The 17774-nt window shown below is 35.3% G+C and overlaps 1 protein-coding gene across 2 annotated transcripts; it reads right to left on the reverse strand.

Annotated features, from left to right (window-relative positions):
• Positions 1-15483: 15483 nt before the first annotated feature.
• On the reverse strand, positions 15484-17481 carry LOC113334161 (NAC domain-containing protein 100-like). 2 transcript variants are annotated; one of them, XM_026580505.1, is made up of 4 exons: positions 17338-17481; positions 16893-17113; positions 16521-16801; positions 15484-16396 (listed from the first exon to the last, which is right to left on the reverse strand). In XM_026580505.1, exons 2-4 carry the CDS (start codon positions 17086-17088, stop codon positions 15755-15757), a joined length of 1119 nt encoding a protein of 372 aa, XP_026436290.1. In that variant the 5' UTR covers positions 17089-17113; positions 17338-17481; the 3' UTR covers positions 15484-15754. The 2 variants fall into 2 exon arrangements, with proteins under 2 accessions (XP_026436290.1, XP_026436291.1); XM_026580506.1 differs by lacking the exon at positions 17338-17481 and having other exon boundaries at positions 16893-17203.
• Between the last annotated feature and the right edge of the window lie 293 nt (positions 17482-17774).

The following is a 17774-nucleotide window of genomic DNA, read 5'->3' on the forward strand; positions in this document are numbered from 1 at the left end:
TTTGATCACTAACATTGACAAACATGCTTGAGATAGAAATGCATGCGAGTTTGACCGAGCAGTGCTCTAACACTAACGATGATCTTACTACCTATTCAGATGCAGATTGGGCAGGATGTGTGGAAGATAGGGAAAGTACATTAGGGGGTTTCTACTATGCAGGATTGAATCTTGTAGCTTGGCACAACAAGAAACAAAATTCACAATCCCTCTCAACGTGTGAAGCAGAATATATTATTGCTGGTTCATGTTTTACTCAACTTCTATGGATGAAACAAATGCTTGTTGATTATGGAATCAACACTGGAACAATGAGAATTCTATGCGACAACACCAGTGCAATTCGCATAACTGAAAATCTAGTCGAGCACTCAAGGACTAAGCACATTGACATAAGGTATCATTTTATTCGAGATATTTATGAGAATGGTATCATTAATATGGAATTTGTGCCATCAGAACAACAATTGGCTGATATTCTCACCAAACCATTAGATACTACAACATTTCAACACTTACGGCAGTCTATTGGTGTTGTTCTGGTCCATTAGTCATTCATAACTCTTTCCCCTGCTCTTATCTCGATCTTTTGGGAAATTGAGTGTGGAATGTCTTGAGTTTTTAAGGTTTTGTGCATTTTATTTCTAAGTAGATGTATCTTCTAGGTATCTTAGTATTATTATAAAATTCTTCTTTTTCATAAAACTAAGGTCGATCTTGTTGTTCTTTCGGGAATGACATCAAATGGGGGAGAGTTCATTTGAACTTGTGCTTAATTTCCATATCTTTGTGAGGAGTGCGGCTGTGGAATTTTTAGGGGTTATCTTGTATCTTTATAAACTCCTTGATGAAAGCATTTAGCTTCGGATATATGATTGTATCTAAATAAGTTGGTATGTACTTTTCTTTGGTCTTAAAGCATCTCCGTGGAAATTTCATTAGGATCCCCTTTCGTACCTTTTCCAATTTTATTGACAAAAAGGGGGAGAATTAATATGTAGTTCACACTACAAATACATATGGTTTACGTGTTTTACGGGCTATTATGTAAGGGGGAGTGGTTTTCATGTTGAGATGAAAGTATTGACTAAGGGGGAGTGATACATATCACCATAATATTGTTGTCAAAGTTGTGATATAAGAACTTTGATATTGTGTAATAATACTATGACATTGTATAACAGTGATCAAGAACTTTTGTTTTCTCATTGTTATAGCTACGGAACTTCAACAACTATGATGCTGAATTGAACATATATGGAATCATGAGAGTACTTGGAAAACACGAAGTTTTCGAGTAACGTTGAAGCACCAAGGAGATCAAGCATGTGGACGAGAAACTACATAGTTTTATTTATTTTTTAATCCATATGTATTGATAGTTTTGCCGCTAAAATTGACAAAGGGGGAGATTGTTAGAGCATTTCTCAGTCGAACTCGCATGCGTTGCTATCTCAAACATGTTTGTCAACTTTAGTCGTCAAAACTATATGTCTTGATTTCTAGACTACTTATAGCTAAGTCTCTGTTAGGACAAATTAGTGTAGTTGAGCTCCAGACTCCATGGCGATTATCTTGCAAAGACGATGAACTACTCAAGGAACCAGTGAAACTTCATCCGACCAAAAAGGTATGTGGAGACTTGAACTTATCGATTACTCAAAAGTATATCTACTCTATCTCCTACTCTTGAGACAAAGTCGTATAAGTATGTTAGTTTTCATACATACACATTTGATATTCCGAGCCGAGTTTACTCGCTCTCTTTTATCTCGAAATACGTGTTGGTAAAGCTTTCGCTTTAGCCATTGTTCATCTTTATCCGTGACGCAAGTCATGATGATGCTTCAATCTTGAAAATAGCTTTGATGACGATAGTCGTGAATAATGATAATTGTAACACTACAGAAGAATGTTTCAATGATTGAATTGTAGAGTTGAGAATATGTAACCAACTATGGATATAAGCATATATAGTGTGTCCGCGCATTAATGTATATATCCATGTGCCGGAAACCAAGTGTGTGCACTCGTGCATACTGTATTGGAGAAGGAGACAGGTTGGGTACGCGTACCCGTACGCGTACTGGTGGAAGTTTTCGAACCGAAAATTTCTGCTGATGTTTGTGAAGTTTGCAAACTGGAAAACCGTCACCTTAGGTATGCGTACCCGTACGCGTACCCTCGGAAGTTTTCGAACCGAAAATTTCTGCTGGGTTTTCAAACCCAATTCTGGTAAAGCTAGAGTACACGTACTTGTATGCGTACCCAAGCTGGTTATATCTCAAATCAGTAGCTCATGAACTTAAAACAATAAATCAATAAGGAATGAAATCTTTGCAAACCGTGGCTATATTGTTCATGATTGATTCAAGTGAATCAAACCGAATTTATTTCAATTGTGTCTATCATAAAGATGTAAACAATTGAAAAACTCTTGAACTAGTTCTTTTGAAGTCATTTGAACTAGTTATGAAGAAGATGAATACGGTTGATATGAAAGTTACTCATATGGCTAACCGTTGGTGAACCATTTGTGAACCAACCAAGTGCACACGTTTAGGTACGTTTACTCAAACCTAAATGATAGCATTTCATTTTTGTGTGACAAGCTAAGATTCGATCTAACGGTTGAAAGATATTAGCTTGGATAAATCATGTTTTTCATCTAACGGTGAATATTGAATGTTTTGTTACCAGCGTAACCTAGATTCCAAACCCTGATTTGTAAACTATATAAGGAGGACTCTAGCATATGTGCAAAACTAATTCCCACACCTCCTGTGTGATACTAGTTATTTTTGCTAGAGTCGTTTCTCCTTTAACCGTAGGTTTCTTCTCGAGACCCTGTCGGTTAAACGACTAAAAGACTTCATTGAGATAGTGAAGCCAGACGAAACTACTTCTCTTGTAGTTGAGCGATCTGATCTTGCCATTTTCTATCGCACGAGTTCAATTGTAAGATTGGCTTGAGATTTATCTCTGATAGGGCAAGATATAAAAAGAAATCACAAACATATTCGTCTCATCGTTTGTGATTCCACAATATCTTGTTTCGCTACCATACGATTAAGATTGTTGTGAGATGATTGATAACTCTAGGTTGTTCTTCGGGAATATAAGACCGGATTATCAATTGGTTCTTGTTCACCTTGATTTATCAAAAGACGGAACAACTTTTGGGTTTTATATGTGGGAGACAGATTTTTCCAACCTATAGACTTATCTGTGTGAGACAAATTTGTTTATCAAGTCTTCGACTTTGGGTCGTAGCAACTCTTGGTTGTGGGTGAGATCAGCTAAGGGAATCAAGTGTGTAGTATCCTGCTGGGATCACAGACGTAAGGAGCGCAAACGTACCTTGGATCAATGTGATATTGATTAGGGTTCAACTACAGTCCAGACCGAAGTTAGTTTGTAGTAGGCTAGTGTCTGTAGCGACTTAATACAGTGTGTGTTCAATCTGGACTAGGTCTCGGGGTTTTTATGCATTTTCGGTTTCCTCGTTAACAAAATTTCTGGTGTCTGTGTTATTTCTATTCCGCATTATATTTTTTATATAATTGAAATAATACAGGTTGTACGTTGTATCGATCAATTGTGAAATCCAACCTTTGGTTGTTGATTGGAAATTGATTGATCCTTGGATATTGGTGTTTTGTGCCATCCACGTTTATTCCTTGTATTTAGTTAGGCTCACGAATTCAGTTCTGTAAACATTTTAACAACAAGAGAGAGAGAGATATAACTCTACAAACTTTCCTTGATTGAGTTTTTACTCTCAGAGTTGTGTTGAGTTATTCCATACATATTGCCTACGAAAAAGTTGATGGTGTATTTTGGTACCCCCGGTGTTTTCAATTGGTATCTTAGTTTATCTTTTTTCAATCTTTCCTAATTAATAGTAAAGAGTCTTGTATTAGTAATTTCATGTACTATTGAGTTGTCAAACAATGATTGTATTAGTTTAAAATTGAACTTTTTTGTGTTTGAGTCGATTAACTCAGACACTAGTGTTATGGTTGTGTTTCTTTGGTGAACAAACTCTGCCAGAGTCTTTTCCCTATCTCGTAGCCATATATTTCCCAAATTTTTATGGAAGTTCCATCACACAAATCCCATATGTTATTGTAGATGGTGAAATTTGGATAAGGGTAAAAAGTGTCATTTCAACACTATAGAAGGAATTCAACTCTCAAGTGAGAGATTAATCCATTAGTCCTTAAGGCACTCATAGCCACGATTTCTAGTATACGTTCCCGCGAGACACTGCTGGTCGTGATGCCGTGACTCCTACCATACATCCTCGATGAGATATTGTTGGTTACGTAGGTTATGTAGAGCGTAAAACGTCCCAAGTAGACTTATGGACCCGAATTGCCACAATTCCAGCACGTCTTCATGAGACGCAGCTGATTGTGATGCCATGATTCCTAGTATACATCCTCAACAAGATACTGCTGGTCATGTAGGCTCTATAAATGCGTAAAAACGTCCCCGACGGGCTTATGACCCAGAGCGGAGATATGCACATAACCGTAAGCACGACTCATCCTATTTGATATCAATGACTGGTTCCTAATACATCATCGCGAGATACACTGGTCATGTATACTCTAGGCTCTGACTCGACTTACAGAGGTCTCCGAATAATCCCTAGGACATCCACGCGAGATACCCTGATAATTCTGCCTCTGGGCCCTTTCGACAGATTTCTAGAACATCTTTCTGAGATACACTGGTCATGTCGTCCCCATAAATACGTACACAATTGATTTATAGCACATCTTCCCAAGATACGATGGTCAAAGGCAAGCGAGCCAAAGTATCGCGGTGACATCAATTGGGCGTACAAAGACTTTTCTCTCTCTTCAATACGATTCCCAGCTGACCACGGAGAGGTTCGCATCGTTAAGGAAATCTTCGTATAGATTTTGATCCATCTGCAAAATCTCGGAGAGATTGAAATCTCTCTGCAAAATTTCGGGGAGATTCAGATCTCTCTTCAAAATCTCAAAGATATTCAAATCTCTAGGGAGATCTCAAACAAAGGTGAATATTCCCCATGATAGGCACGCGCCTCATGTAGAATCGAGTTTTCTTTTCAGACTCGACACACAAATTCAGAGGCATATCATGCATTTTCTCGTGATTCATCCTAGTCATTCTTACAGATCAGAAAAAATCTCTCTATCTTGGACAACTCGGCTAAAGAGAATATTTATCTTTCTCAACACATCATCACAAAGTCTGACTCAACTTCACACAAATGGGGGGATAACAATTCCGGTTTTGGTCTGGCGGTCTACGGCACGTGTGAGAAATATCCGGCTTATTTCTCACCGCAGATGAGAGTAAAAGAAGTGGACTAATGATATAAACTCAACCAAGTTTATCTCTATCTATTCTTGAAAAGACGGGAGAATTGCTCCGCACGGGACGGAAAGCAATCCTTATTTCACCGACCTGAGATTAGAGAATTCGGCTAATTAATAGGTCCTCCATTTCTCCAAGCTACCATCATATTTCTCATAACCTCTCAGTGAAATTTTTATCCAAACCCTAGAATTATATGATCTCTCTGTTTGTCTGCTTCCCTCCCTAAGACTAGCCATGGAACTCTTCCTTGTGACTGAAGCAGCCTCTGAACGGCCACTGTGTGTGGTTTAGGCAGAGACTGTTCATGCTCAACCTCCCATAACTCACTTTTAGAAACCCTAGAATCCCACCTTAGCCTCTCACCGATTTTAGGTAACTAAAATTATATTTCTTGATGTGTTTTATGCCCTGAAATATGCACTTCCATATCCAAAAATATTTCGATTTCTTCTTAGAGTGCAAGGCTCTAATTTTCTTAAAATATTTACCTTTAAGGATTTGCGCCCACAAATCATCACGGTTACTTACTAACCTCCAAGCTATTCTGCTAATCATATAGCTTGATTGACCTTGTTTGCCTCCTTAAAGCCTAACCCTCCTTGTTATGTTGGTTTACATAGAAAATCGAAAGATTTTATGTAAATACCTTTAGAATTTGTGTGTTTCCCCACCAAAAGTCTCTATGTATATTATTGATTATTTTATTGATTCTTTTTGCTAACACAAAATAATCCATGCTGAAGATTGGCATGCTAGACAAAACTGATTTGTTCAACACCATTTTCTTTGGCTATGACAAGACCTTTCCTAGCCAGTTTTTTATCCTTTGTTCTATTTTTTCAATTATGTTATCAAAGGCTTTAAGTTTTGATCTATCTATGAACATAGGTACCATTAAATGTGTGTCTTTTATGTTTATCTTCTTTTATCTTCGTAAAAATAATCCATGCTGCAGATTATTCCCTGATGTTTATTATGTACTTTTTTACTGAAAAAAGGTCAGACTTTGTGAAATTTATGACTGTCCTGAGGAAACACTAAACATGTGTATAGCTTTTATTAAGTTTTTACAACTTCCTAAATCTGCTTTAGTGAACAAAATAAGATCATTCGCAAAAAAAAAGGTGAAGATTGGGATTGACTTAGGAGTTAGTTTAATCCTTTGAACTTTTTTCATTGTTTCTAAGTGGCTTACCAGGCGAGAAACAACCTCCATGCACAAGATGAATAGGTATGGAGATAGTGGATCTCCTTGCCTAATTACGCTGGATGATTTGAACTCAATACATGAATTACCAGTGAGTAAGACTGCAGTGGAAGAAGTAGAGAGGAATTGAAAGATTAGTGCACACCAATGTTCAGAGAATCCAAAGGCTTTTAAATTTTTTATCAAAAAGTTCCAATTTACCCTGTCGAAAGCCTTCAACATGTCGATTAATTTTGAGACCAATGTTTCATGTTTTCTTTTTGCTCTTTTTCATTGAATGCACCATTTCATGAGCAACAATAGTGTTGTCAGAAATTTCCCTAGAGGAAAGAAAGGCAGACTGCAAAGGTAAGATTATTTTTACAAGCGATTTTTTGAACCTATTAGCCATGATCTTAGCTATTATTTTGTATGGGGTATTGCACAAACCAATTGGCATATAGTCTGCAGGCGATTTTGGGTTTTTTGTCTTATGAATTACAAATAAGAAGGTTTTATTTAGCTCACTGTTTAGCTTACTAGTTTTTAAAAAATCTTGTATTACATCTACTAATTGTAGTCCTATTATCCCCCAATTATGTTTAAAGAAGCTTACCTGGAATCCATCTGGCCCGGGAGCTTGGTTCGATTTAAGTTTTTTTTACCACCTCCCATATTTCGTCTGGAGAAGGTACTTATGTTAAAGAAGTATTTTCCTCATGAGAAATACGGGGAATAATATGAGAGAAGATTTATTCATCAGAGTTAGAAGAGCTGTCGTTGAATAAATCAGAAAAATAAGAAGTCAAGACCTCTTCAATTTTAATTCTAGAAGAGATTACATTGTCATTTTTATCCTTTATACAGTTTATGTTATTCTTTTTTCTTCTTTTAAAGTTGTAACATGAAAGAAGGTTGTGTTTCTTTCTCTCTGAGCTATAATGTTATTTCTTGGCTGTTGTTTAATGATTTCTTCTTGTGAATCGTATAATGCTTCTAATTCAAGCAGCTTTTTGTTTAAGAGATTTCTCTCATATAGGATTTAGAATATGATTTGAATCAATTGGTGACGAAATCATTATCGATATTTATTTTAGTGGTGTTAGATAAATCCTCGAGCCAAACATAAATTTGTTGTTAGACTAGATAAATTATGTGCTTCCTGAAATATTTAAATTGGAGGTATCGTATGTATGATGTGGTTGATTTAGAATACGATGGATTCTTGGAATTTTATAAGAAACAGTCAGCTGAAAATGTTTCTTATCACCGGATTTATACACCAAAATCATATCGTGTATATGTGTCGTCACCATATTGGTCCATGATATTCGGCCCAAAATCCACCAGGATCCCAGCGAATTCATAATTTCCCATCCTAGGATCTAAATGTGTGACACATATGGATCTATAAACCGACATATGTAGCAGCTTCTGTGTTTTGTGGAGAAATTTGATGCGAACTAGTGAGTTGTAGGTGATAGATTTGTCTTTATTTTATGAGCAATCCTCATTTTTGTCATGCCAAGAGTGGATGTTATTTGCCGGGAATAATGTTTGATCTGTTCCACGACCTGGGCGGAGCTAGCTTTGAGGAAGGGTGTGGAGTTACATATCCAGCCCAGCTATCTCCCAAGCCCAGCTAGCTTCGAGGAAGGGTATGAGCAATCCTATTTTGCTCTTTTTTGTCGCACCTTTAATTAGTTTGTTACAAATTACAAAGAAAATCAGGGAAACATCTTTTTTCTCTCTCCTAGCTCTCAAATAGTGTTTTCTAAAAAAAAAAAGATCTCCTCCATCGTCTATTCATGGAGTAACTTTCTTAAACTGGATTCCCTTTTTAAGTAAGTAGGGGTTAGTGGATATGTAGATTGATAATCATAATAAAGGAGGATTGGAATGGAACCACTAGGGGTTTTTAATTTTATTTTGTTATATTTGTTAGTGATATATTGGATCTCGTCTGTTCTGTTGAGCATCATCCATATTTCATATCTTCTGCTTTTTTCTTGCTTTCTGTTTGTGTTGCTCTTCTGTGGAAAGGATGCTGTTGAGCATCAGTTGTTTTCATTTGAACTTTTACATTATTGCATAAATCTAAATTTTGTGTTGCTTGTCTCCTCTCTAAGATTGAAATTGGCCGACTTTAATCTCCAGGCCTTGTGATCCTTGCTTTCCTTTATGCAATGGGTGGAAGGGCGTCGAACATTTCATTAAGATTGAGAAAGAACACTTGTCTCATGTGCTTTTAAATTATTGTTCTTGCTGTTTTCTGTAAAGTGAATCATTGGCTTCCATGAACTTCTTCATGAGGTGTGTTAGGCAAGTGAGTTTAATTTGCTAGATCAAATTTGGTTTAGGATTAGATCAGAAATAGGAGGCTGCAAGAATATCTAGCACTAAGGAAATTAGATCGAGAATAAGAGGTTTGAAGTGCATAGAGAATATCTAGAATATCTAGCATAGGAATGTGAATTAATAGAAGTGGTGACCCATTGAACTCTTTAAACCCGTTTTTGAATGTCCTTGTGAGTTTATAACCAGTGTATTGGAAAGTTCGTTGGACGGTTTCTGTTTTTGGAAGGGATGGGTAACAAGTGTTTGTTAAAATGACTAACCCAGCTGCTAGGTAACTATTTAATCACAAAGGGATGGTTGCCGGTGCAATCGGAAAAAAGTTGCATTTAGTTTTGGCCTTTTAATAGGGATGTGATATGGTGATTGCGAAAATGAATCATCATTCTTTGGGTGAAATGTATTCAATTACAATATGTGTTGTTTTTGGTAAAAATCGATAGGCAAAGAGGTTGTGTTCTTGATGTTTAAACTAATGGCAACTATCCATGACCAGAGTGATTTCAGTGAAAATGCATTGAATTTCTAGGGGTTAGTGACCTTAGTTTTTTTCTCTTAGCTTTGGCTAGAATTAGGCTATTACCAAGGATGTTGCAATGCTCAAAAGATAAAGGAAAATTTTTTACAATCAATGGGTCGTCGAATCTTGTTTAATTTAGATCAGTCCGTTAAAATGTTAGGCGGCAATATGAAATTACGAAGGTTCTGTTTATTGTAAGCATGTGTTCCTTATTGTTCCCCCTGAATTAGGGCAACCCTTATTGTTTGACGATGGTGTTTAGGTTCTATTCTATATACCTCTTGGTTTCGACCTTCTATTACAAGTTTTATTTCCTTTCAAATCCATAATTGTTTCTTTTTTATTCTGCTCTATCGAGCTATCTTTGTTTCTTCGTTAATGTTTTAGGAGCTTCCAAATAATCTTGTATGAGTAATTTTGGTGAATGTCTTTTGGGTTTAGCTAGTTTACCTCTTAATTATGTTAATCATGTTTCTTTGTCGACCCCCTTTGGAATTTGGTTCTTGAAGACTGGTTCTGTTTCATCTCCTCTAGCCAACAATATCAATCTGCTTATTCTGCTGCTCCAACTGAAAAAACAAAGGGAATCCAGGTAACCCTAATTCTAATATTTTCCTTAAATTTTCTCCTGAGTCCCTCGATCCGTAATCTAAAAATTAATCTTTGCAAATGCTAATGATGTCTAATTTTTTTTTATTAATCTTGCTACTTTTACTATTTCTCTCCTTCTGAGCACTTAGAAATTACTGTACACTGTACCCTGCTTTATATTTTCCCTCCTATGCTCCTTATATATCCTACATACCTCTGTGGACTGAGATTGTATCTAGACTAAGGTTATGTGATCACATTATGTGCCTTGATTCTGTGGAATATCTTTGTTGTTGTTTTATTGCTTTTGGCCATGAAAATTCTAGCATGGAACACACAAGGGTGTGGTCAGAAAAAAAACCCAACAACATTTACATTCCTTGCTTGATTTAGAAAAACCTGACATTTTGTTTTTATCTGAAACCAAGTCTCAGAGGAGCTTGATGAAAAAAAAATTTATCATTTCCCGAACACCCACATTGTAGACCCAGATGGAATAGCTGGTGGTCTGGCAATTGCTTGGGTAGATGGTTTTCACTGTGAAGTGGTTCAATGGAACCTTAACATGATCAACGTCATTGTTAAAAATAATTTCAATTCTAAAGAATGGCTCTTAACTTATTTTTATGGTGCACCTAAACATGATAATAAGTTAGAAATTATGGGCTATCTAGAGGACATAGCACATAGAGTTAACTTGAATACAATGCTTTGGCTTGTAATAGGTGATCTTAACATAATCTTCAATAGTGAAGAGAAACAAGGGGGTCTTCCTTTTGATATGAAAAAAGTAGAGCTAATTTTAAACTTAATACAAAGAACAGGTCTAGAAGACTTAGGTTACACTGGAAATATCTTCACTTGGAGTACTAAAAGGGAAGGAATTGTAAATATTAAACAAAGGCTAGATAGGGCTCTAGCAAATGCAGAATAGAATGATGAATTCCAACAAGCATCTTTGCAAAATTTGGTAGCTATTGTATCAGATCATGGGCCAATATGTCTCACTTTAAATCCTTCGCACTCTATCTTAGTTCCAACTTTCAAATTTTATGACACTTGGCTCAAAGATGTATCTTGTATTGAGGTTATTAAAAGGTCTTGGATTTCTAACACGAATAAATCAGTCATAGATCTTATTGAGAACATATCAAATGTGGGTATTAACCTTAGCAGGTGGAAAAATGATGTTTTTGGCAAACCAAATAAAAAGATTAAAGGTCTTCTCAGGAACATAGAAACTCTAGAAGCTAGACCAAATACACATAACACAAAACACCTAATAAACACAAAGATAATGGAACTAGAAGCCTTATATGATACTCGGGAAGAGATTGCAAAGCAACAGTCTAGAAACAATACCATAGCTTTAGGAGAAAGGAATACAAAAAATTTTCACATTCAAACTTTAAAGAGAAGGAAAATAAATCACATAGATTGCATACATGATAGGAATAATAAGGTAGTATCTTCGAGAGAAGAAATTGAGGAGGTTCTAACTTCTTATTTCTCTGAGCTTTTTGCGGAATCCTCTACTGACTTAGAAGAAGACATTTTCACACACATTAAGAGCACGATTTCACAAGAAGAAAATTCTTTTCTAACTAAAATTCCTTCCTCTGAAGAAATTTAGTCAGTAGTAAAAAAGCTGAAATCCAATAAAGCTCCAGTGCCAGATGGATTTCCTGTAAGTTTCTTTAAACACAATTGGGAGATTGTAGATCCTCAGCTAGTAGCAGTAGTGCAAGACTTTTTTAAAAACAAGAAGTTAGATGACAATCTTAACAAAACTTTTCTTTTTCTCATTCCAAAAACAAAAAATCCTAAGTCCCCTTCAGATTATAGACCTATAGGACTGTGTAACACTCCATACAAAATAATAGCAAAACTAATGGCAAACTGATTCAAAATATCCTTAGAAAAAATAATATCACCTTTACAATCGGCTTTCCTATCATCTAGGCAGATTTCAGAAAACATTATTGTTGCACATGAAATTGTTCATTCCATGTAAAAAAACAAAAAGAAAATAGGTATCATAGGTCTAAAGATCGACATGTCCAAGGCCTTTGATAGGGTAAATTGGAACTTTCTTATAAAAACCTTAAGAGCTTTTGGTTTCTCAGAAGATTGGTGCACATTAATTCACCAATGTATCTCAACAACCTCAATAGCGGTTTTACTAAATGGGAACCCTTGTGATGAGTTTAATCCCACTAGGGGAATAAGACAAAGGGATCCTTTGTCCCCTTATCTTTTCATTTTGTGTATGGGAGTTTTCCCTAGATTGCTTAGTCATTTAGAATCTCCAAAAAAGGAGCAAGGCATCAAACTAACACCTAAAGCAACACCAATATCCCATCTTTTCTTTGCGGATGACCTTCTTTTGTTTACAAAAGCATACCTTATCAGTTGTAATAACTTACTGGAAGCTATACAGATGTTTAGTAAAGCTTCAGGCCAAGTTATTAACTTCACAAAATCTGGACTTTTCTTCAGTAAGAAAGTCCATAACAAACATCAGGGCATAATTTGTAGATTAATGAAAATAAAAAAAAAAAGATCAATATAAAAGACGCACACTTAGGAATCCCTCTTTTTATAGACAGATCAAAACTCAAGCCTTTCGATAACATAATAGAAAAAATGGAACAAAGAATAAAGATTTGGTTAGGGAAAATACTATCACAGCCTAGTGAAATAGTTCTAAATAGATATGTGATGTCTAGCATGCCCATTTCTAGTATGGGATGCTTTGTCTTACCAAAAAAGATAACTAAAAGGATCAATGATATCCAAAGAGACTTTTGGGGGGGGGGGGGGGGGGGGGGGGGAAACACACTAATTATGAAGGAATTTACATAAAAGCTTTTGACTTCTTATGCAGACTTATAGAACAAGAGGGTTATGATTTAAAGAAGCAAGTAAGGTTAACTAGGAAATGATTAGTAGAATAGCATGGATATTAGTTAGTCATCCAAATGATTTATAGGCTCAAATTTTAAAAGGAAAGTATTTTAAAAAAACTAGAGCTCTACTTTCCAAGAAGAAATCAAATGCTTCTTGGATTTGGAACTGCATTCTACAAGGCATAGCACACATCAAGAAATACAGTATATGGGAGGTGCGAGATGGCTCCTCCATTAACATATGGGAAGACAGATGGCTTCCAGCCAGAACTGAAACTCTGGCAAACACTGTCCAAAGGACAAATACCCACATAACACTTGTGTCTGAGCTAATAAACTCAGACACAAAGAAGTGGAACATTCAGTTATTCCATTCTATCTTTGATAACTCTGTAGTGCAGGAAATTCTTAATATCAATCTATTCATTACAATATCTGGTCATCTGAGACAAGACAAATTAAGATGGACATTAACTAGAAATGGAGATTTTCTGTCAAGTCTTTATATGCCAAGCTTCTCAACCCTTTCATTCTAGTTTCTCATGAATCAAATAAATTTTGGAAAGGCTTATGGAGTATGGATACATCTCAGAGAATAAAATTGTTCATCTGGAAATGCTTGCAAGATGCATTACCAACTAAAACAAAGATTAAATCAGCTATAGATGCAAACAACAATTGTGTTTTCTGTAAATCAGAGAGGGAATCTACTTATCATTTGTTTTTCGAATGTGCATATGCAAGAGTTGTTTGGAATTTACCTCAAATGCCATCACAAGGAGTACATCTTACCTCTAACTCTGTTAATAAATCCTTCTTAGAACACTACAATGAATGGAAACACAGGAAATATACAATCTATATCCATGGCTTTGGCAGCAACTAAGTCTTGGTTTATATGGAAAGAAAGGTGCCTTAGAGTTTTTGAAAACAAAAATAGAACTCCAGAACAATTAGCAATAGATATTACCAGACATTTTTCTTATTGGCACCCAGAAAATAGTAATCAGAATAAGGCAATTAGCAGTAAGAAAAAGATCATAAATATCAACTGGACTTTACCTTCTACAAATACAAAAAAAAATAAACTGTGGTGCTTCATGGTTGTCTGCCATTACTAATGCTGGGTTTGGTTTTATATTGCGTAATTGGACGGGAACTTTCCAAGCAGCTGCAATGGGAAGTTGCAGGACCTTCTCATCAGAAGAGGCAGAAGTTGTAGCTCTTCTCAGAGCTACTTAATGGGTTGTTACATCAACATACAACACTTGGTGATTGAAGGGGACAACCAGGCAACAATCAATTACCTACAAGGCAAAGAATCAACAGTCCAATGGCAATGCTTAGCCATTCTAGAAGAAGTAAAGTTATTAGTAGATCAACTAGTTTCCTTTTTAGGTTCTCAGTATGTAGACAGGAGAGCAAACAAGGTGCAGACTTGTTAGCAAAGAAGGGAAGAAGCACAAACACTACAACTTTTTGGAATGACCAATTTCTTAGTTTTTTAATTCCTTCAATCGCTTTTGACACTGTCAAAGCCAATGAAATTTGTAACTTAAATGACAATTTCTCTGTAAGTGTCCAAGCCGATGTTAATCTTAGAATTTCAGTCATTGGAAGAGCTACTCAACATGAGTTGGTCTCTAAAGAGACTGAATCCGCATATTAACGAAAACCAACAATCGAAGTCTTATTTTCAAAAAAAAAAAAAATAGTTTGTTACAAGGGTCGGAAAATTTTTGCACCCCCTTTCCTCCAAATCTGATTTTTCCCCTGTTCATGATGTGTCATCTTCATGACATGTCATCTCAAAACGTTACAAAGAGATGGAACACTAGCGTGCATTATGAGCCATCGTGAGAAAATTTGATTTGAAAGTTTTCATGTTCAAACTTCCGGTCTAATAATAGCTCCTCCTGTGGAATACCCGGGATTTTAAGTTCGGTGACACTACAAAGTAAATGCCATCGTAAAACTGTATGAAATTCCGTAATCCATGTAAACAACACTAAATCATTTTGCAGTATCCAATTCTCATTTGAGAAGTTCATAAATGTTAAATCAGAATGTTCCTGATCAGTATAGGTGGCCTAACAATTAATTTTGCTTACATGGGTCAATCAAACATCCTATTAAAATCAAAGATATTATCCTAAACAGTGTACTGTACTGCAAAGTATATAATCTTCAAGAGAATAATCAAGTGAAGATGTAGACTAATGAACTGAATCATCAATATGTAAAATGACCCCTCCACATATCACTACAAACTCTTCATACGATGTTATTGATCATTCAACCCTACAAAACCTATTCATCAAAATATCGATACAAAACTAAATAATGTGGTATTTTTCTTTTTGATTAATAACAAATCGAAATTACAAAATATATCAATAACCAAAACGTAATAAGAAACAACATACTTGTAAACGGTACAGGATCGACTTCAATACGCGAAGCCAAAACTGAATCTAATATGTCATTTTGTTAAATGAAAACCAAATCCTTGAACTAAACAGAGATACCAAAATTTTAATTAGAGTTAGAAAGCCCTATAATTATAAGAATTTTGATAACAATTTTGTACTACTAGTTATTATAAACAAATCAAAGAAAAAAAATTATAATGATTACATATGGTTGTATTTCTTTTGTATTCAAAGAGTTATAAACACACTCCATCAAATTTTGTAGACAAATAATATTTTTTTTTTCTATTTACTGTTTACTCCAAATTCTTCTTTTTCTGCTTTTAATAATGTTTTGCTTCTTTAATTAATCCAGCTTTATCTTGATTGATCATAATCATAATCAATAATAAAATAAACAGTCAAGATCAACAGGACCAGCAGCAGAAGTAGAAGATGGACCATGATGATTTGAAGATATTTCATGATTAGTATTATTGTTCATATCAGCAGTACTAGTACTTAATCCTGTTTCTTGTGACATACTAATCATCTGATCTCTTTCTGCTTTGAAATTCTGCTGCTGTTGCTGTTTGATTGATGATCCATGATTATGGGTTTCTAACAAAACCCGTAGAATATTTGACTGATGATCTTGATGAACTAAACCAGAACTTACTGGGTACTGAAAACTGCTTAAATTCTGAGTTGAAGGATCGTAATATGGGTTTTTGGAGAAAACCATTGAAGGGTTAACAGAAAGATTAGGAGTAGAAGAATACTGAATAATTCCATCATTATCATCATCATCCTGGTTTTTCTGAGCAGCCTCCGCCATTGAATTGGAGAAGCAGGTCACGTGGTTAAGAATTGCGTCGTGAAATCTGTTGCTGTTGTTTTTTTCATTGAATGGTGATGAATCCATTAATGGTGGTAGAAATGAAGTACCTATTTCTTCTCCTCCGCCATATCTACCCAACCCTGTAACAATCGTCTTCTTCCCTCCTGAACTTTTCTGAAACACCCTACAAATCACCCATTCATTCTGCAACAACAAAAAATCAATCAGAAAAAAGAAAAAAACAGAGCAAATTTTGAAAATACAGAGAAGAAGAAAAGGCAAGATTGAAAATACAGAGAAGAGGAAAAGGCAAGAAATTTGGGTTTACCTTGGCAGTTTTGGGGAGATTGTAGAGAGATAACTTCCCTTCTAACCTGTATTCATGCATGACCCAGTTAGTTTTTTCTCCTTTTGGAGCTCTTCCTTTATAAAAGACTAGCGTTTTCTTCATTCCAACTAAGGTTTTTCCTCCTCTGTATATTTCTTTATCTTTTCCAGTTGCTTTCCAATAACCAGCTTCAGTAGCTCTGTTTGTTCTTAAACCAGTCGGGTATTTTCTGTCTCTTACACAGAAAAAATACCATTCTTTTTCTCCCATTTTTGCTCTCCCTGAAGAAAAAAAAAACAGAGCAAATTTGAGAATTCAATTAAACGTAACTAAGAATTAAAACTTTAAAATCTTTGAATTCGGGAAACTTACAAGGAAGATCCCAAGGCTCGCACTTGTTTAAATCGACTTCACCAATTGCTCTAGCATTGAAATTAGTATCAAGAACTTTATGAGAAAGATAGTGAGTAATTAGTTCTTCATCAGTCGGATGAAACCGAAAACCAGGTGGTAAATCCATTTGCTGATCATCTCCTAATTTGTTAATCACTGATACGCTTGCTTCCATCTTTATAATTAATCGAAAATCAAACCTGAAAAAAAAATAAAAAATCAATCGAACTTAATCAAACCAATTTCGTTCCTAATCAGTACTGAACATAAAACAGAGGTCAATGAAACGAAGAAAATTTCCTGAAAAATTTGAAATGGTATAAAAAGAAAAACACATGAAAAGATTGAAGTGATTGATTGAAAAAATTAACAAAAAGATATGATTGACATGGAGATGAAAAGATTGAAGTGATAGAAGAAATACCATGAACTCTTTTTTCTTCTTCTTCTTTAACAGAGAGAGGTACAGAGGGAGAGAGAGAGAGAGAGATGTTGTTGTTGTTAAGAAAAAAAAAGGAATGGTGTGAGGAACAGAAGTCCCTAAATACTGGTTTGGAGAAGATGATGATGAAAGTGATGAGGGAAGAAACGTGAATTTTAAGGAACCAAGTAGGTAGTTTTATTACTTGATGAATTTTACTTTCTTAGACGGAGTAGTATTTTTTTCTTCTTCTTGGTTTTGACCAACATCTCATGGTCTAAATGCACATTGTGTTTTTAATTGTCAATGAATTTTAATAAACTGAATATATTCCATTTATTACCATCACTAATTAAACTGAAACGAATTAATTTTTATTAAAAATGTCATAATGAGATTTGCATTATAAATCTGTTTTCACACCGTGGAGAGACTTACTT

Source organism: Papaver somniferum, unplaced genomic scaffold, assembly GCF_003573695.1.
Source record: "Papaver somniferum cultivar HN1 unplaced genomic scaffold, ASM357369v1 unplaced-scaffold_135, whole genome shotgun sequence".
NCBI classification, from domain to species: domain Eukaryota; kingdom Viridiplantae; phylum Streptophyta; class Magnoliopsida; order Ranunculales; family Papaveraceae; genus Papaver; species Papaver somniferum.

Excerpts from the sequence above, each read along its gene's own strand:
- LOC113334161 (XM_026580505.1), bottom strand. The coding sequence starts at position 17,088 with ATGGAAGCAAGCGTATCAGTGATTAACAAATTAGGAGATGATCAGCAA. Across the intron at positions 16,802-16,892 it reads CGAGCCTTGGGATCTTCCTT|GGAGAGCAAAAATGGGAGAA; the intron begins GTAAGTTTCCCG and ends TTTTTTCTTCAG. Across the intron at positions 16,397-16,520 it reads ATCTCCCCAAAACTGCCAAG|AATGAATGGGTGATTTGTAG; the intron begins GTAAACCCAAAT and ends TTGTTGTTGCAG.